At 43.8% G+C, this 21093-nt stretch overlaps 1 protein-coding gene across 1 annotated transcript in view; it reads right to left on the bottom strand.

Moving 5' to 3' along the window:
- The window catches only part of DNAH3 (dynein axonemal heavy chain 3), a 379066-nt gene extending 362628 nt beyond the window's left edge, over positions 1–16438 (bottom strand). The window contains exon 1 of the mRNA XM_066576291.1: positions 16319–16438. Coding sequence (XP_066432388.1) covers positions 16319–16351 — 33 coding nt within the window. The 5' untranslated portion in view covers positions 16352–16438. The remainder of the gene's footprint in view (positions 1–16318) is intronic.
- Between the last annotated feature and the right edge of the window lie 4655 nt (positions 16439–21093).

Raw genomic sequence — 21093 nt, 5'->3', positions numbered from 1 at the left:
TCTGGTTTTGTTTAGTCCTATGGTCAGCCTGTAAAATATGGGAAAAGTCAAAATATAGTGATGAAACCTTTTAATCCTTTAACGACCTCTGAAGAGCATGGTGTAAAACCGAGGAAGCCATAATAAAAGGGGAAACAATTTAGGGACCCCTGGGGAGCCTCTTATATGTATAAGAGAAGTAGTAGAGGCGGAGGGGAAAAGGGTGTAGGCTAGAAAAATAAGAAAGTTAAAACCAAACAGACAAAGGTATGCTTCTGTTTTGTCTTTATTGCGTGATTGTTTGCGCATGAGTGAGTGGCTGAGATGAGCGGAACTGATCTGTGAACCCTGACCTCTAGGATGCAAATATAAATCTCTGTGTCCCACGTTAACAGAACTATCAGATCAGCAAAGCTTTAAGGGCTTCCCTGCCGCCAGGGGAATGAGTCTGGACATGGCCCCCTGCATTTTCAACAACCAGGGGATTGTTTTATGTGTATGAATGTATAAAAACAATAAGCCTCTTGGTGTACATAAGCCGCCAGCAATATTGCTGCTTAAGAGGATAAGGTATGGAAGACTGCAGTAGCTTAAAGATGTACTAAATTGTTAGACCAGGTGGGGTATAGCATTAGACCCCCAGCATTGGAACAGGTTTACAGAAAGAGTCTAAAGGGTCAGTAGTGAGGCCTGGTATCCCATTACTGACCTCTATACAGGTACAAACTTTGGGTTGCGAGGAGCCTAGGTAGAACAGGACTAACTTTAAATAGTAACTCCTGGGGAAATCGTCTTTTGTAAAAGAGGAAAAATAGAGTCAGGGAAGGGATAAGATGGCACTAAGAACAGACAATGTGGAAAAAGTACAGGGCAAGGAGTATGCCTATATGGAAAACAGCTAGAGAAATAGTAAAAGACAGAGAAAGCAGGTTAGCCGTGGGGAGAGAGTGTAGTACATTGTTGAGAAAAGCAGGTGTTTAGAATTTTGGGAGAATGGAGTCTTAGACCAGCAAGTTTGGGAAAGATTCAGAGAGGTTGGATAAAAGTACGTTAGACAGATGGATTAAGGCAAGTGTAGATTATCAGAGAAAGGGAATTCTTTTATAGTCTGTGTTTCCCTGTGACATTAAGCAAGTTCATGTAGAATCTGTGGACAATTATATTACAAATAACCACTATTGTATCTCTTGATGTTATGTAATCTAAACTTTGTTGTACGTTTTAGTCTCCTTCATATAAGCGTTAATGAAAAAAGTTATACCCCACTCACATCTGTGGGGGTTTTTAAAAATACAAGGGTTAAAAATGCTGAAAATGTTGTGCTGTTATAAGCTGCTAGCATGTTTACTTTTCTATGTTTTTAATTATTCCCTGCCATTTAAACTAAAACAACTTTGTTCAGTCTGTGTTTCATAGTCTCAAAGAACTATACCTCTTGTAATTACTAATGAGTAATGTTGTTCAAAGTCTGAATATTCTGGCTGCTTTCTAATATCTTAGCCAATATGCTGTTTCACAGAGAGATAAGTCAGGGTTAGTTAGAAAAGGTGGGGGCTGTCATTCTCGGACCGATTCAGGGTCACAGAAAGAGAAGAAAGCGAAGCGTTAATGAAATAAGAAACTTGTAATGAATTAGGTGAATTATACGGTTTTAAAAATAGAAAACATAGGAATTTTAAGGTATATTCTTGCTGTTCTTTGTGTAAATGTTAGTTCTGTGATTGGTCAGATGTGTGTATAACTGCTAAATGCTGTTAGTATTGTACTGTCTCTGTGAGAATGTTCTGTAGGAGAAATGTCTCTAGTCAGCCTTTCTGTGGAGGCTTAATATTAATATGAGAGAGACAGACTTGACCGCATAGATGACCAGTGTTCAGGCTGTGATGAATGTAAAATGTGTGATGCAGATATTGACTAGGGATAAAAGTTTTCCTCCCCCCTCTGCATAAGACTTTACTTGTTTGTGATGTGAATTTAAAGATTGCGAAGTTTAAATGAAAGCATGAAGAAACACGCAAATGGTCAGAATCGAAGGGGTGGAGCCAGATGATGTAAAAGTATGTAATGGGTCATCCCTCTCTTTTCCACAAAGGAGGGGGTGAGAATCTTGGGCAGGTAGGAAAAGTTTTTTTTCCCTCAAATTTGAAGAGACATTGCAGGCAGGATCAGATTAATAACGAATTTGCTTAAAGGATATCACATTTCCAATGCGGATAGATGTTTGTAGATTATTCTGCCTTGTTGTAATTCATGTCTCTGTTATCTCTGACATCTTTCAAACCTTACCTGCATCCATCAAATTCTCATCGGATGGAGCGGTATGGGTTGAGACCTCAGGTGCCAGTTCAGAAGAGTTTTGTAAACTAACTGCTCTCTTGGTGGATTCGACTCAAGTGTTTGTCCTGACAGCTGCTGCAGAAACTCAGCTTTCCGCACGTCCTGACAAATGATGGGCCACCTCCAAGACAGACATAGGGAAATTGGATATATATCTGAAACCAGGATACACACCCCTGGGTCAAACAGTATCCCCTTAGTTTCCCACAAAAAAAATGTTGATTGGGGAACAAGTGGGAGACTTGGTTTCGATGGGGGCTTTGCGTGAGATACATTCTCCAGCAAACACCCCTCTTTTTCCGTCAAGAAAAGACGCTGAAGGGTCAGCCACACACCTACCGCATGTAGGTGCTGTGTGCTGATGATTTGGAAGCCTGCCAACAGGCCACAATTTCACTGTTAATTTTTCTTGCAGAAAATGGCTGTAAAGCCTCTAAAGACAAACTCCAATTCTGCAAAACAAAGGTTGTTCTCCTGGGTCATTGCTTAGGCCAAGGAACTAGACATCTGACAGAGGACCTAAAGGCTGCTGTCCAGGCCATACCTGTACCTACATCCGTTGCCAAACTCTGCACCTTTCTGGGCCTTGTTTCATACTGCCGCTCATGGATCTACTCTGTTTCCTCTCTTATGCAACCACTCTATGACTGTCTTTCAATCATTCCTTTCTCTCTCACCCCTGAAGCTCCATTCTCAGCTCTCCAGCCTTGAGTATTCCCAACTACACTTTACCCTTTTCTATACTGAACTTTCTGGCCATGTGACGACAGTATTGACACAAAAGCACGTAAGACAACCATGGCCACTTGGATACTACTCTATGAGGCTGGATCCAGTGATTCGAGGAGCTCCCTCATGTGTTTGTGCGGTGGCAGCAGTACAGGCAATGGTTGACAAATCTTCTGAGTTGGTACTGGACTACCCCCCCTAGTGGTCCTCACCCCTCATGACATTTGGAGCATACTCATGCAAGTCCAACTGAAGCACTTATCTCTGGCCTGTCAGATCTGGCTACAATGTGCTCTTTTCATGCCCCCCCTAATATTTCTTTTCAATGTTGTACTACCTTGAACCCGGCTACTCTTCTTCCAATCGAGTATCCTGGTTCATATGGGGGAGGGGGAGGCATAGGTGATCTAGGTATTACACATCAGCTATTTAAAAAAATTTTTGCAACAAGATTCTGATCTATTTGAAATAGAATATCAGCATGATTGTCTAGCATTGATGCAACAGGAAAATTTAGGTTTTAAAAACAGTTACTGGAACCCCTGTTGACAATGCATATTTTGAGCTTTTCGTAGATGGTACTAGGGAGAGGATGGACGACTCCACACTGGATATGCAGTGGTGACACAACAAGATGTCTTAAAAGCAGAAGCTCTGTCTCCGCATGTCACAGCAGAAGAAGCGGAACTGAAGGCCCTCACTGAGGCGTGTAGAGTGGCAGAAGGTAAGACGGCAACCATTTACACTGATTCCCGGTATGCATTTGGCATAGCTCATTATTACGGCCCAATATGGAAGGTCAGACAGTTTCTTACCTCAGCAGGACAGACAATTGAGAATGGTGCAGCGGTGCAGAGTCTCATGGAGGCCCTACTTCTACCTGACAAAATGGAGAGCTCACACCAATTCCTACACTGGAGAAGCAAGAGGCAATGCCCTCGCAGAAAGCACAGGAAAGACAGCGGCCCTCAAGCCGCGGAAGAAAGAAGAAACAGTATAAGTCAGAGACAAAAACTTTGGACATTGTCCAAATTTTTATCGATGTCCAAAGTTTAGTCATTGCTATACTAAAGACTTTACAGTTACAAGCCAGCAAGGAAGAAAAGGACAAATGGACTAAAAATGGCGAACAGTCAACAGAACTTGCCTATCACGGTCCCTGTACCCCATGATGGCCCAGCTGATCCATGGAAAGACGCACCTAGTAAAAGCAGTAATGACGTCGACGCTTGAATGAGTACGGGAGACTCCTGGGTTCTCTGTAGCTGCTGCATCATTTGTTCAGTCTTGCATGATCTGTGCCATAAGTAACTCAAGACAGAAGGTAAGGTAGCCACATTAACACTTGCCTAGGCCACTCTACCCATTTCAAAAATTGCAAATTGACTACATTCAGCTCCCACTTGTTTGGAAGTATGTATATGTGCTTGTTGTTGTTGATGTCTTTTCAGGTTGGAGGCCTACCCTGTTACCAAGGTAAATGAGCAGGTAACCGCAAAGAAGCTCATGACTGAGGTAATCTGCAGATGCGGGGTACCGAAAGTGATTAAGTACACACTTCACAGGTGAAATAATGCAAGATATTATGTCTGCTCTGGGTATATCCCAGGTTTTTCACACACCCTACTATCCATAGAGTAGTGGGAAAGTAGAAAGAATTAACGGTACCCTGAAATTAAAAATACAAAAAGGCAATGGAGGAAACGGGCAAACCTCAGTGCCTTCCATCAGCCCTTTTCTCATTTAGGTGCATGCCTAATAGGAAGATAGGATTGTTTCCCTAAGAAATTTTGTTTGGCAGTGTTCTAAGACTGGGCCTGTACTTTCCTTAACAACTGCGGGCTCAGTTTGGGACACTAACTGGCTATGTACAGTCTCTAGGTGAACGTCTGAAAGTAACACACGAACAAGTGTTCTCTTCTATTCCAGATCCTAATTCTTTTGAAGGTACACATGACCTGCAACCTGGAGATTGGACTGTCGTCTGGAGACATGTGAGGAGAGTGCTGAAACCCAGATTTGATGCTCCCTACCTGGTACTGTTGACTACAGGCATTTCAGTCAAATTGGAGGGAAAACCAAATTGGATTCACTCCTCACACTGCAAAAAGACAACCAAACCCCAGGGGCAATGAGGCCTGTATCCCTCATTGCCTGCGGTATAACTGTCATGGTTTTTGAATTCTTCTTCTCTGGCTTCCCACCAGCTAGGGAACCAGAAAAGCTAAGGCATAGAAGGGAATGAATGCAATGGGCAGAAGGGCATGCCAATATGTGGGAATACTTGGCCTGGAATGTATTAAATATTACTAATATGTGTATGGTAAATCTTAAGAGCAGTGAAGACATACTGCATACCTGCCTGTTGGCAGTACCTACCTCACTTTCAGAACTATAAAGTGTATTTTCAATGATTCATAGTGACACCGAGGTAGAGGAAAATGATATTCAGAATTTTATAAATATTTATGACTACTGTCCAGGGTGCCCACAAGTAGAACACACCCAGTGGGCAAATATCACCAAGTTTCAAGTCAGCCAGGAGGCGGGAGCAGACGTCTGTTATAACTGCACCTGTAACAAGTCTCAAGAAGGGAAATATGCACAAATATCACTCAACCAGGTGTTAGCAACATCTGATTCAATGATATTGTGTAACTGAACAGAATGACCAACTGTATGAAATGTAACAACACTGTAAAAAAAAGTCCTAGTCACTTTAGACATGTCAAGTTACCTACAGGTTGAGTCTTTTCTTGCGAGAATATTACATGTCATTTGTATATTGTTGGTGCCAATGTAGACCTTCATTAATGTCTCTAAGTATGGGATGTTTTGGGCACGCCAGAAAGAGTCTTGGTGAAACTTTTAGCCTAACGACGCTATAAGCAGAAGTAATAATAATCTGTTATTTTACTTTGTGGTAATTTTCTTTTATTCATTTTTTGAGTGTCTGCAACCTTTGGATGTTTTGTAGAGTACGACAAACAAACTACCTGGAGTCTCTCCCGCTGCGAAATCGTTGAAACAGTCACTTGTAAAGTGCCATGATGGTGGGAATCCGGCATACAAAGTCCAGCTCGGGTGGGGTAGAACCCTTGAACATACCACAGATATGGACTCTTTCTCATAATGAACTGTTTCAAATGGGGGATATTGTAAAGGCACATATGTTACCCAGTGTAGAAAGCGATCTGGAAGTGAAAGTGCCAACACTGCTGAAGCAAACTGGATCAGGTAAGTATTTTCCCTCCCTAAATAACCGCTTTATAGGCTATGTTCACCTTTGCACTCTTCTTATTCTCTTTTAAATCAATGTGTTTTTTTGGAAATTGAGACTTTTTAAATGGGTTTTCATTAAAAATCTGTGATTGTTTGATTCCTTGTATTGTTTTCCAAGGTACTGCAGACTGGAAGACTAAAAGCTTATCAAATTCTGTTAGCCAGAGTAAACTGACTGCTTCTCCCCTAGCCTGCCCCCTGTTGTGAACCTGCATTCAATGCCTTTCCACTGAGTGATTACAGAGGGCTATATGATAGTAAAGGGGAGGAGATCAGGAGGACAGAGCAGAAAAAGCTACTAATATACAGTATGACAGTGCCAGAGGATGCTAAAAGAGATTAATGCAGAGAAAACTAGTATTAAAGAGGGCTGTAATTCACTCTGGATTAATTTCCTGCTCTTATCAACAGTGAGGAGGAATGGAACCTGAAACTACTCAGAGAATGAAATTGAATGAGAGATAACTACAGTACTAAGTGGGCTTAGTTATACTAAACAGCCTCTGAAGGAGGGGAGAAGGAGCTCAGTTTGTATGCATTCATGAGAGAGACTAACTGATCAGTGCTGAGAATGCCCCCAAGCCAGAAACGTGAATGTGGGAGAAGCCTGCAAACCAAGCATGAGGCTTTCTAAATGCATGATAAGGAAAACTCAATACAAAAACAAATAGGTGCATATTTTTCTCTGCAGAGATTTAGTAAGATATATGTGTATTGATTTTTCATGCGCAAAGGTTTCCATAACCTTTAAGTCTGGTCCATAAGTCACTGGAAAGTATAGCAGACAATAAAGTTTTACAGGCCTGCACGAGTGACATCAATAGGTCGTTCCCCTCAGATAAATGACTATTTCATCTTTTAGAAGCTATAAGATTAATCTATGTTTATAGCTGCTCTTGTCCTTTCAGCATTTTCTCCAATTTCATGACTGAACTTTGATTTTGTAACGCTCCAGGGATAATGTTGCTCTGTTACTGTCACCAATTCAATCTCTACTAAACATAATAAAGAGCTTTAAAATTTTCTGAATATAAGTTGTAGACATTTTGGAGAAAAAAGGGGTTAAATTAGTATGCCTGGTATTTTTTAAAAAAAGGCATATTTTGTAATAAGAATGTTTTGTCTTCTGAATACCTAATGGCACTATTTGTACAGTACGTGGGTGTAACGTATAGCATTTTAGGGTGCGTTCTACTGTGTTTACTGGTAGTTCACAAAAACAAAAGGATTTAGTGAAAGTGAAACACTTATCTATAAAAATAGTTCCATCTAAACCATGAAAACTGGAGATATGAAAACTGCAAGCAGAATCGACAATCAGCTTCAATAATTGTACATAATACGTTGGATATAATATGCCGACGTCTAATAATTTTCTGGTATTCAGGATTATAGAATTTGCATACAAAATGAAGGAACAATGTAGGAATGAATGTACTACTTTACTATTGAAAGAATGACATGCAAAAGACTCATTACAATGTTCATTATACTATAGCCGTGCTTGATAGTAATGTCTTATTCACGTTTTATTGTGTCATCACACAGTGTCAAACATTCCCATTACAATAAACCATTGTCCTGGCATAACTATACTTGACAAGGGAGCAAAATATAAAGAAAATGCCATGCTGACGAGAAAAATAACATACTAAAAGATCCCAAAATGCCATGTGTTATATGCACCACCACCAAAATAACGATGGGGGAGCTAGAAAATACAAACAGAGACAGAAAGGGAACATCGGAAGCCGGCGGAGATATGTGTGTCTCCGCCAGGGGATGCTGTGGGAGTAACCTGGGTGTTATCTCTAACTTAGGCTGGCCAACCCATGTCTCCACCCATACTTCCGGTAGAAACATAGGGCTCCGGTCCATGGGAGTAGCGATATCCTGCGGCGGATCTCCGCTGTGGGAGCCGCCACCGGGGAGCAGGGGAGAGCTAACAGTTTTCCGCGCTGAGCCTATCTGACAGACAGGCTCACCGCAGAGAATCGCAACTAATCGCAGCATGCTGCGATTTAAAACCCATGAGCGGAGAATCGCTATGATTCTCCGCTCGTGGACAGCAGGGCTGCGTTTTCCATAGTAGACTATGGAAAGCGTTGACTGCGTTTCCCGCGACCGGATTATCGCAGTGGGAAACGCAGTGAAGAATTGCCTGTGGGCAGCAGCCTTATTGCACTAATACCCGGCCGCGGATTCCGCAGGAAAAGCAGGAGTTTACAAAAGAATCTGCATTGCACATGTCCGACGGCGAGCCGTGCAAACCATTCGCAGTACAGAAAAGAAGAAAATTCAGGTACGCACGGATGCCGGCCACAGGGTTGGATTCCGCTGCGGGCTCTTGCATGCAGAATCTGACTCACCCATGTGCATGCGGCCTAAGAATGGATAGTGAGAGAAATGTTGTTCTATCAGTGAGAGCTTATACCCATGTATGCAATTGTAAACGTTCATGCATTAAAACTTGCTTTGATATTGAAGATCTCCAGTGCTGGAGTTCCTTGGATTTTGGCAGGTTGCCTGAGTCCTATTCTGCTCTGGGATTTTCCTCCGTGCGCAGAGTCTGAATTTGAAGTGGTGAACGGACTACTGTTTATCTGAATGCACATAAAGGCTTATAATCCAGGATATAAATACAAGCATCAATTAAAAGCTGCTTTATTTGATCAAAACCAGAGCAAATAATGATGATGATAATAATAGTAATAAGAGATGCAAAACAATAAATTGTTGTGCTTTCAGGCTACCAACCAGCAATTATTGTAAACAGAGGCACCCAGCCCATAAGCCAGGCTGCAACAGAATGCTACCTTGCCGATGGGAACACCCACCAACACAGTATTTGGCAGGGAAATAACTCAGGGCACAAAGAGTTACCATTCTGTAAGATATCGGGAATGGGAATGAACATAAGAACACGCTCATTGTTTTGTATCTGGCATCCAGATACGCTGAAGGATCCACTAAATACTGCCATCTGTTTTGAACAATTAAGAGTTTCCCCAAAATACCAGAACGTCTCGCCAAACAGTGAAAACTGACCCGTTCCAAGTAATCTTACACAACTGAAACAATTACACACAATGATACATGCTTTCATTAAGGAAAGGGACAATGTGATACAAAGGAAGAGATACAAACAATGAATAAATACAAAATTAGAAATCCTTCAAATAGAATTTCTCAGCCATTTCTAAATTCTATCCGCTCCTGGGAAATGAATCCAGTTTTGCTTCCATACGTTTCATGCCCATGTGCTGTCTGTGTTTGCAACTGACTGGACTCAGACATCACAATGGAACTAGATAGAGATGTCTTTTTTTATTTATTTATTTTTTTACACAGACCAATGGTCCGTACAAAAAAACCCAAAACACAATAAGTCCGCGGGTTTTGAAGCAGCGGTTCTCCCGGCGGAAATCTCGTGGTTTTTTGCTGCGGCCAAATCGCGATATTCCCGTTGGGAATCCGCCCGATGTAGACCCAGCCTTAGGGTATATTCACATGGGTCAAATTTACTCCTAAAAGTAAATGCTATCATGCTATGATTGGTGCGAGTCCATCCTCTGGGTCTCCCACAGATCCTAAGAATAAAGGGGCCCAGTTGCAGGGGGTCCCCTTCATTAATTTTCCTGCACAGCTGTGCCCTGGTCTACAGGGAACTATAAGGCCTCCTTCACACGGGCGACACTGCATCGCTGCGAGAAAATCGCAGCGATATCGCATCGCTGCACCGTATGATATCGCAGTGATTTTCTCGCAGCAATACCGCGGTTTTGTAGCGTTACAAAGTCGCATGTGACGCTACAAAATCACGCGACTTTGTAGCATCTGCTACTGTCAAAGTTGCATCGCATCGCATGGAAACCGCGTTTTCGTGCGATGCGATGCAACAGAGAGGAAAGCTTCATAAAGAAACATGGGCTACAAAACCTAGCATGTCGCGGGCATATCGCCGGACCTGCGAGGTTTGTGTGTCATTTTGTAGCATGCTACAAAACATCTCATGTGTGAAGGAACCCATAGGAAACCATGGGCTTCTTATACATGCGATTTGTAGCATCATAGCAATGCTACAAAATCGCGCGACTTTGTCGCCCGTGTGAAAGAGGCCTAATAGTAGGGTCGTGCTGCGCTTTCCTGTATAGATGGTGGCTGGAAGTACGGCTGCTCTGAGAAAACTTAGAAAGGGATGCGGCGCTGTGGCCTCTTCGTTCTTGGTGATGGTGCCGGATACAGACTGCCACCAATCCGAAAGTGAAGACATATTCTGACGACATTTTTATACTTATATCTTTATAATTTGCTATTACACTTTTACAGATCAGGTTATTTAGGGTCTTTGTCTGAATCTTAATCAACTCCCTAAGGGCTTATTTACATGAGCGCATATCGGCCGGTGTTTTCACGGCCGATCGATATACACTTTCATCTGAGCAGCTCCCCCTTCATTGGCTCTCTGCCTCTCTCCTCCACTCTGGCGTTTGCAATGGGAGAGGGTGGGGCGGGCGGAGCTAAGCTCCGCTCTGTCCCGCCCACTCCCATTGCTGGCTATTGACAGGGAGCAGGGAGGAGGCAGGAGCTTAGCTCCGCCCCATCATGCCGACTCCCATTGCGTACCGCTCGGAGGGGAGGAGAGAGACAGAGAGTCAGTGGGGCAGAGGGAAGGGTTGGACTGCTCAGATGGAAGTGTATATCGGCCAGCCGTGATAACGCTGGCCGATATATGCTTGTTTAAATTAGTTCTTAGCCTGGGTTGACATGGGTAAGAATTGTGCGGAATTTCCATGCAGAATGTCTGCATGGCAATTCCGCCCACGGCTCCTAATCCCGTGATTAGCTAGCAAAGTGGACGAAATTTTTGCAAAAATCTCGTCCACACGCTGCAGCCAAGCCACGTGCAAAACAGACATGTGGAGCAGAAAACAAAGATGCCGCATGTCAATTCTTTTTTCATTTCCGTAGCGGCCTCTCTCTTTCTATGGAGAGAGATGGCCGCAGTGGAAATGCAGGCAATGAAGCTGCTTCAAAACCCGCGGCCAGATTTTGTTTTTCGGTGTGGTCATTCCTCGAGATTTCCATCCCGCGTGACCGCAGCCTTGGACCTCCAGCACACTAGCAGTTTTTTGATTAAGAAAAACGGGCTCCACACAGAGCGTATATGGACCCATATTATTCAACTGATACGGACTGTGTGAAAAACCTAATGGCACGCACTAATCTGATCTATGGGGTTTAAAAAAAAACAAAAAACGGACAGCACTCAGTTGCCATCTATCTGCTCCAGAAATGTGGACGTGAAAACGGTGACAGGCTAGGTGTATGCTTGCACAAGAAAAGTCTGTTATGTTAGCAAAAAACTGACTTTTCTGTATAGTTGAGCAGTTTTAACGTCAACTAAAAAAAAAAAAAAACTGAAACAAGCCCGATCTGAGTGCTGTTTTCTTTCTATCCCAGTAATATAAATGGAAGAGCCTCGTCCTTAAAACAGATCAGACAGGGCATGCGATGAGTAACTTTACTCAATCTCTGTCTTGCCACATTGAGTAATATGGGTCCGGCTGCTGCCCATGGGTAGTACAGTTTTCTAATGGACTATACACAGAATATAAAAACATTAGTGAGCCAGAGGCCTTACTGAAGTACAAAATGGACACTAGGACTGCATACGGAACCACACAATGATGGGAAATCGCTTGTTTGTTTCACGGACACAACAAGTGTGCACCCAGCCTTAGGCGCACGCCTGATCCGCGTCCTATAGGGATGTCATTTTCCCTTGAGGCGCGGGAAAACACCCACAGCATGCTCCATTTTAGTGCGGGTCTCCCGCGGGGACGGCTCCCACAGGCTTCTATTGAAGCCTATGGAAGCAGTCTGGATCTGCGGCACAACCACAGCTGAATTCCTGCTCTCAGGCGCAGGAGAGCAGGAATTAAAAAAAAAAAGAGTGCACGGCGCATGCGCGCAGCGCGCTGCCGGCGTGCCGAGCACATCCGCCGGGCCGAAGAAAGAAGATCCGGCTGCGACGGAGGGCAGATCCGCAGCGTCCGGATAGGTAAGTAATTTTTCTTTTTAGGCCTTATGTCCGCGGGAAAGGAGAGACCCGCTGCGGGATTCTGCATGAAGAATCCGCGGCGGGCCTGATTTTCCCCGTGGACATGAGGCCTTACACTCTGTTCACATTTGCACGGAGGCTTCATCACACAGTACATGCCAAAGGCACCAAACAGACCCCATTGACGCGTAATGTTGTCAGCCAAATAATTGTCCGTCATTCTGAAGAGAAATCTAGTCTGACGGAAACTAGCTGTGCAACAATCACATCCGTTATAGTCTTATAGTCAGAGGAACCTGTCTAAAGATTGCCACACACCTTAGGCCAGTGGCACACGACCAGATTTGAAATGCGGAATACGCGATCATCACCCGCGGTATTCTGCACCCATTGAAAGAACAGAACATCCGCATGTCTGCTCGCATGTGTGGACAGTGATTGCGATTTCTGCAAGCAGAATTAAAATCGCAGCATGTTCGATTTTTATGCAGATTACACACGGACGGCTTTCACTGAAGTCAATGGAAGCCGTTTGACACGGTCAGCGAGAGTGGAATGATTTATCGCTGATCATTCAATCGCTGCACATGTTTACACCTTATAATTATCGAGTATTTGCACGACAACTGTGCCATGTAAAAGACCCCGAAGTAGCTACCAAACACCACTGAAGTACAACATGCCGCTTCTTTGACTCGGGACGTCTCCACACACACTTGGTAGTCCCGTCGAAATCAGCAGTTTCAGCTGACGGTCATCTAGTGTATATGGCCACTGTAAAGGGGTTTTCCACCTACAACATTTATGATCACTGGGGGTCTGACTACTGGGACCCCAAATAAAACGCAAGAACAGCCTCTGTAGTGAAGGGAGCGGCAGCAGTGTGAATGCATGACCAATGCTGCAGTCACTGTCTATAAGGAGGTAGCCGAGAGGTTCGCTTATCTATCTCTCTTAGTCCCATAGTAGTGAGTGGAGCCATGGTCAGACACGTGCACCGCCGCTCCATGCACTCGGAGAACTCAGGAGTCGCCATTCTCGTGATCCTTAGTGGTTTCAAACAGTTGGACCCCCAGCGATCAATCATTTATCACCTATCCTGTGGAAAGATAATAAATATTTTTATGACGCGGACCCTTTTTCTTTTTCCATTTTTGTTTTTTCCTCCCCCCTTTAAAAAAATCGTAACTCCTTTATTTATCCATTGTATGAAGGCTTGTTTTTTGCATGACGAGTTGTATTTTTAAATGGTGCCATTTACTGTACCATATAATGTACTGAAAAACCTGTAAAAAAATCTAAGTGGAATAAAATTTTAAAAAAATGACATTCTACCATCTTTCAGTGCGTCTTATTTCTACAGCGCACAAACTGCAACAAAGATGATACGATAACTTTATTCTATGGGTCAGTACGATTGCTAAGATACCAAACTTGTATAGTTTTTTTTTTACTGTACTACTTTTTTTAAAAAAGATATTTAATTCTTTTCAATTATTTTCTGCGGTCATTTTGTGCGCGCAATAACTTTTTTATTTTTCTGTCGACAAAGTTGTGTGGGGGCTCATTTTTTCAGGATGTCCTGTGGTTTCCGTTAGTACCAATTCGGAATACATATGACTTTTTGATCGCTTTTTATTGCGTTTTTTCTGGGAGACAGGGTGAGTGAAAAAGTTTATTTCTGGCGATTTTTATATATATTTTTTGAACGACGTTCACTGTGCAGGGTAAATAAGGTGCTACTTTGATAGATCGGACTTTTACGGACGCGGCGATAACAAATATGTATTTTTATTTTATGATTTACATTTTTTAACTTTTATTACTTTATTTTTTTTTTTTTTTACATTTAATAAAACTTTACTGATCTTATTTTTACTTTTCTTTTAAGCCCCCATGGAGGACTACAACATGCAATGCTTTGATCGCTCCTGCAGAATGACGTAATGTTATAGCATTACGTCATACTGCCATTTGACAGGCAGTCTATCAAGCCACCCCACGGGGATGGCTTGATAGGTAGTCTGCTAAGGCAACCCTGGGGCTTTTAGAAGGCCCCGGCTGCCATGACACCTGCACGGCTTTGTAAATCTGAAATAGACAACCAATCAGGTTGCTGGAATTGCGAATCAAAACCAATCAGGTTGCTGGATTTGCTGAATAGCGCTGAAGTGGGGCTGAAAATAAATATATGCCTCCCCCGATCTTACCATGGGTGGGCGGCCGTACGGGATCCCCGAACATCGTTCGGGGGATTTAAATGCCGCAGTCAGAATTGACAGCAGCATTTAAAGGGTTAATGGCTGCGATCGGCCACACGGCCGATTGTAGCTATTGTCCACGGGTGTCAGCTGTAATAAACAGCTGACGCCCACGCTGTATGGGCGACCTCTCTTCATACATACCCCGATGCTTCAGGACGTGCCCTTAAGTCCTTGGTCGTGAATGGGTTAAGGGCTCCTTCAGACAGACGTATTTGTATGCATTTTTGCACACGTAAACTATATACCCGCGCAATACTTCAAGAATAAAACCCACTGATGTCAATGGGTTCTTTCACATTAAGGCCGCTTTCAAACGGCCAAGAAAATCTTGCATGAATATTAATTCTGCGACGCTGGAAAAAAAAACTGCATATCCTACCTTGGGGGTTTCCTCGGAACGTCTTGCATCGCATCGTCCATTGTTTTCAATAGGGCCGGTAAACCATTGCAAGGCGCATGAGGTGCCCATGAGTGTGATGCGAGGTTTCCCATTGAAAACAGTGGTAGACACTCCGCGTTCCTCCCCTTATCGCTACCTCCCTGAAGTGATGCGAGACGTTTTTGACACAAAAGCACCTCGCATCCGCAGGGAAATCGCACATTGTTAAGAGCGATATTGGCACGAGCTTCATGGCCCGATATGGCACTCGCTGGATGACATTAGCCTAATGTTTTTTTTGCATACATTTTGGTTACATGCTCTATTTTCCTGTGTACTTGCACGCCAAAGTGCCACATAGAGGTCTATGGGGGGGGTGCAAATTTGTGCGCAATACGCAAGGAGATGCACAGCGGGGAAAAGAACACATCTGGACCTCATTAATCAGGACGGGGGGTGTCATGCGTGCATATGAACATACCCTGTGTACGCAAAAAAGTCCATCATTATGCGCAGACACGTGCGCAAATCAAGCTTGTTCACTGTGCAAATATGTCACGCTGCAATGAATACGCTCGCCTGCAGTACGGTATTGTCCGAAGTGTATAAAGTACACATATAATTTACGTGATTTTCATGTGGCAGTCGGCTCTTCAATAAAAGTAAATGGAAGCGGTAATTTAACGTTCCCAGTTCATTTCTGCTGCTATGTGACTTAAAATCTGCTAAATTTGCATCCTGCGATTCGTGTTATGTGACCGTGTTATGCGATTACACGACTGATGGAGGTTGCATTCGCACGGGCGAGCGCCACATCAGGCAGAGAAACTGCCCGATATGGCATTTGTCAATGTGCGTTTTAGCACGGATGCGAGGCATTTTTCATGTAAAAACGCCTCGCATTGCTTCTGTGAAATTCCGATCCTCCAGCGCGTATTTTATGCCCGCTAGCGGATCGCAAGTATTTCCCATTGATTTCAATAGAAAACATCGCATCGCACTCTCACCGCACGGGAGGCAAGTGCATGCGATGCCTTTTAGGGTCCAATTGAAAACAATGGGCGATGCGTTTCGAGGGACACAAAAAAAATAGCAAATGCAGCGACTTTGTTTTCACCTCGCAGCATCGCTGTGAGGGAAAACGTCGCTCATGTTTATGACTCCATTCATGTGCCTGTAGCCTTACGCCGCAAATATTGCGATACACACAGAATGACTGCAGAGCGGATGAAAAAAGTTAAAAACTAAACGAGACTGCGACAAATATAAAATGCCCATCGTTACCTTCAGAATCCTGGGAGAGAGTGATGACTCCATGTTGGATTGCCGGGATGAGGGGGATGTATAGGGGCTCAGCACTTCTATCTCATACAGTTACTACAGGACAGCTCTGTGTAACATGGCTGCACCTCAGTTTGCAGAGTGTGAGGCACAACTTTGTAACCAAGTAACACACTATGGGACCCGGACCACAAGGTGTGTCTGCAGAGCCGGAGGGCAGCCCTAGATTAACTCTATGCAATCCTCTCACGACATGCAAAGTCACACAGAAATGTCACCAAGTGTGTGAGGGACAGCTCAGGCCCAGCCCGTATACAACAGCTATACGGAGGTCGCTAGGTTTCCATGGTAACCATCATGGCCGCCTGTAGCCACCTCTGACAGGAACAAGACAGGAAGGGGCTCGCGACCCGTCCTCTCAGCTAAAGAAAAAGGAAATAATAGCCATTCCTTCTAATAAGTAGTTTTTACCAAGTGTTTTATTTTAGCATGAAGGAATTTGGGAAGTAACACTTCTATTCAGGAGTCTGGGAAAGCTGGGTGAGGGCAGCCATATATTGGTTGTCACCCAGCTTTCCTAGAAACAGACACAACTGACTTTTCAAATAAGGCACCGTTCACAAGGAACATAAAAATGACGCTATGAAGTCAAACGTCTGCACCAAAATCCACAATGAAGCCGTTACATACACTGCAATGAAATAAATCCACAGGGCATGTCTGCGTGCGCAAAATCTGCACGCACGGTACAACGAGAATGGAAGCCAGTGATTTCAATGGGTTTGTTCACAGGCACATATTTAGCGTGCGCATTTCGGTCGCGCAAAAAAATATGCAGCGTGCTCTTTTGCGCAGGGAAGGAACACATTTGGTACTTCTTAAACTAATTGGCCATTTCATTGGCTGAGTGCATTGGTGCATTTTTTTTTTTTTGCGTGCGCAAAGCGTACAGTAAAATACGATCACTCGGCAAAAAGATGACGCAAATATGCACGCAGATACGCTTGCAGTCATGTGAATGCGACATAAGGCTAGGTTACACTAGATTGTTATGGCGCTGTATGCTGTCTCTATAAGGGCTTCTTCACACGACCGTATTTGCGCATGTTTTTTATTTTACGCATGCAAAACAGAGAGTGGAAACCATTTATTCCATTAGGTTTGTCTCAGGAGTGTGTTTTGCGCGCCTAAATGCACAAGCGGAAAGAAGTAGGACCTGCTTTATCTTTCTGTGTATTGCACAGCAAAGGCCCCCCTAGAAGTCTATGTGAGATGCACTAATACGCAAGGAGATGCGTGAAACACTGCGTAAAACCGCAAAAAAAGAACACAACTGGACCTCATTAGGCTAAATAGCTTTGTAACCCCTTCCCGCCATAGGACGTAACTGTACGTCCTGGCAGAGGGGTACCTAACGCAACAGGACATACACACAAGATCAGGAGAGATCCAGCAGCGGGAGCCGGCTGTCACTGATAGACGGCCTCCCTCTGCAACAGCAGGGGTGCATTGGGACAGCAAACCCCGCTGTTAGCCCCTTCCCTGCTGTAATCTATGTAGATTGCGGCATGTAAACGGTTCACAGAGGGAGCGCGGTTCCTCTGTGACGTCATCGGACTCTCGCAATAAAATCGCAAAGAGCCTGACGGGGTACCATGGCAACAGGACGCCAGATACAGGGGTCCTACATTGCCACTGCCTATGATTGCTAATACAAGTGATAAGGCATTGCAGGACAGAAAGCAATGCTTTATCATAGCGATCATAGGTGTAATTGTACAAGTTCCCTACAGGGACATAAAAAGTGTAAAAAAAAAGATACAAATAATCAAAAAAAAAGAAAAATGTAAAAAAAAACCTTTTTGTGCTTTTTCCCATATTAGCATAAAAAATTTAAATACCACAAAATTGGTATTGTCGTATCCCTACCGACGCGTACAATAAATTGAACATGCTTTTTATCCTGCACGGCAAAAAGCATTAAGAAAAAAACGAAAAAACTGAGGCAAATTGCTTATTTTTTTCATTTTACCTCCCAAAAAAACGCAATAAAAGTGATCAAAAAAGCCGTATGTACCCCAAAATGGTACCAATAAAAACTACAGCTCGTCTCGCAAAAAAAGGGCATGTTGTGTGCATGCAGGAACTAGCACTGCGTGCGCAAAAAGTACAATACTATGCATAGACATGAGCGCAAACCAACCCAGTCCAATCTGGTTCATGCACAAATATGTTGCGCTAAGGCACGTGTACTTGCGCATATGCTCATCTGAAGCCGCCCTTAGGGTTTGTTCGAACGGAGAGATAGGTTCGCAAAAAACACATGCCTAAACAAAACATGTGGCTATTACAACCAATGCTTTCCCATGGGAATGTTCAGATTCCGTCACCTGAACGTTCCCAGAGAAAACCATTGGTTCTAGTAGGCACGTGTTTTTTAAGTGCCTAGCTCCCCGTGTAAAAGAGGCCTTTGGCGTGCAGTGCCTGCACCCCTTAAATGCAGTGAATAGAACCCATTGATTTCAATGGGTTTGTTCACATGAGTGTATTTTTTCATGTGATGTGTAATTGCGTGAAAAAATATGCGGCATGTCCCATCTTGGTGCTTATTACACAATGTAGAAGCCAATTGAAATCAATAGATGTGTGTAAATAGGCGCAAAATACACAGAAAACCTTCGTGTTTACGCACTAGAGGTAGCATCAAATGAGCGAATGTGCAAATACGCACGCTTCAGCGCAGCTTTTTTGAATTATAAATTAGGTAAATTTGCGCGTGTATTGGTACATTTTATTGTACTTTTTACGCACCCAATTTAAAAGGCTATTTGGTTTAATGTGATCCAAATGTGCTCTTTTTTCCACATAATTGCACAGCATATTGCGAATGTGCGTTGGCACCCTTGGTGCACAAAAGCACACAAAAATAGAGCAGGTCCTATTTTTTATGCATGCAAAAAGGAAATGAAAACGAAACAATTTGAAATTGGTTTCTATTCGTGCGCAAATACAGCCGTGTGAAGGCACCCAAAATCAGTGTGATTTTGTGCTTTGTTTATTACGTGCGTAAGTACATAGTGTGCTTGTGCGCACCAAAACCCACAGAAGCAGCCGAAATATGCATGCAATCGCCAAAATGCACTTACACCCAAGTGAATGAACAATTATGCATCTCTTGAAATGAGCGGGTGAAGTCTGCTGCAAATCTGCACCAAAATCTGCATGTAATACATGTGACCTTTGCAGTGGAATAATTGCGGATCTGCTGCAAAATCCACAGCATGATTTCTGAGTGGATATACCCGTAGAGTAGGAGCGTCAAACTCATTTTCACAGAGGGCCACGTCAGCGTTATGGGTACCTTTAAATGGCCGATTGTAATTGTAAGACAGTATAGTTATGGTGACCCCATAGTGGCCGTAGTAGTAGTAATAGTGATCCCAGTAGTAATAGGGTCCCCATAGTGGCCCCAGTAGTAAGTGACCCCAATAGTGATAGGGACCCCATAGTGGCTCTGGTAGTAATAGTAACCCCATATTGACCACAGTAGCAGGTGACCACAGTAATCAGAGTGGCTCCAATATTACTCCAGAGTGGCCCTAGTAGTAATAGGGTCTCCTATAGTAGACCCAGTAGTAAGTGACACCCATAGTGACCGCAGTATTAACAGTGACCTCCCCCATAGTGATCCCAATAATAAAAGTGATCCCAGTAGTAACAGTGACTCCAGTAATAAGAGTGACCCCCATAGTGGCCCCAGTAATAACAATGGCCCTCCTTAGTGGACCCAGTAGTGATAGTGACCCCCATAGGGGCTGTGGTGGTAACAGTGACCCACATGGTGAGCTCAGTAGTAAGTGACTCCAGTAATCAGAGTGGCTCCAATAATAAGAGTGAGCCCCATAGGGGCCCCAGTAGTGATAGGGTCCCTCTTGTGGTCTCAATAGTGATACTGGCCCCCATTGTGACCCCAGTAGTAACAGTGAGCCCCATAGTAGCCCCAGTAGTAGCAATAACCTCTATAGTGACCCCAGTAGTGATAGGGACCGCATAGTGGCTCCAGTAGTGATAGTAACCCCATAGAGATCCCAGTAGTAAGTGACCACAGTAATCCGAGTGGCTCCAATAATAAGAGTGGCCCTCATAGTGGCCCTAGTAGTAATAGGGTCTCCCATAGTTGCCCCAGTAGTAAGTGACACCCATTGTGACCCCAGTAATAACAGTGACCCCCCCCCCATTGTGATCCCAGTAGTAACAGTGACTCCAGTAATAAGAGTGACCCCCATAGTGGCCCCAGTAATAACAATGACCTCTTTAGTGGACCCAGTAGTGATAGTGATCCCCATAGTGGCTCCAGTGGTAACAGTGACCTACATGGTGAGCTCAGTAATAATATTGATCCCAGTAGTAGGTGACTCCAGTAATCAGAGTGTCTCCAATAATAAGAGTGGCCCGCATAGTGGCCCCAGTAGTGATAGGGTCCCCCATTGTGGTCTCAATAGTAATAGTGACACCTCATAGTGACCCCTGTAGTAATAGTGACCCCACTGGTAATAGTGACCTCCATTATGACCCCAGTAGTAACAGTGACCCCCGTAGTGGCCCCACTGGTAACAGTGACCCCCATTGTGACCCCAGTAGTAGCAGTGAGCTCCATAGTGACCCCAGTAGTGATAGGGACCCCATAGTGGCTCCAATAGTGATAGTAACCCCATAGTGATCCCAGTAGTAAGTGACCATAGTAATCAGAGTAGCTCCAATAGTAAGAGTGGCCCCCA

This window comes from Eleutherodactylus coqui, chromosome 8 (genome assembly GCF_035609145.1).
Source record: "Eleutherodactylus coqui strain aEleCoq1 chromosome 8, aEleCoq1.hap1, whole genome shotgun sequence".
Lineage (NCBI taxonomy): Eukaryota > Metazoa > Chordata > Amphibia > Anura > Eleutherodactylidae > Eleutherodactylus > Eleutherodactylus coqui.
Note: the sequence above shows the minus strand (reverse complement) of the source record. Positions and strands in the feature narration are given on the sequence as shown.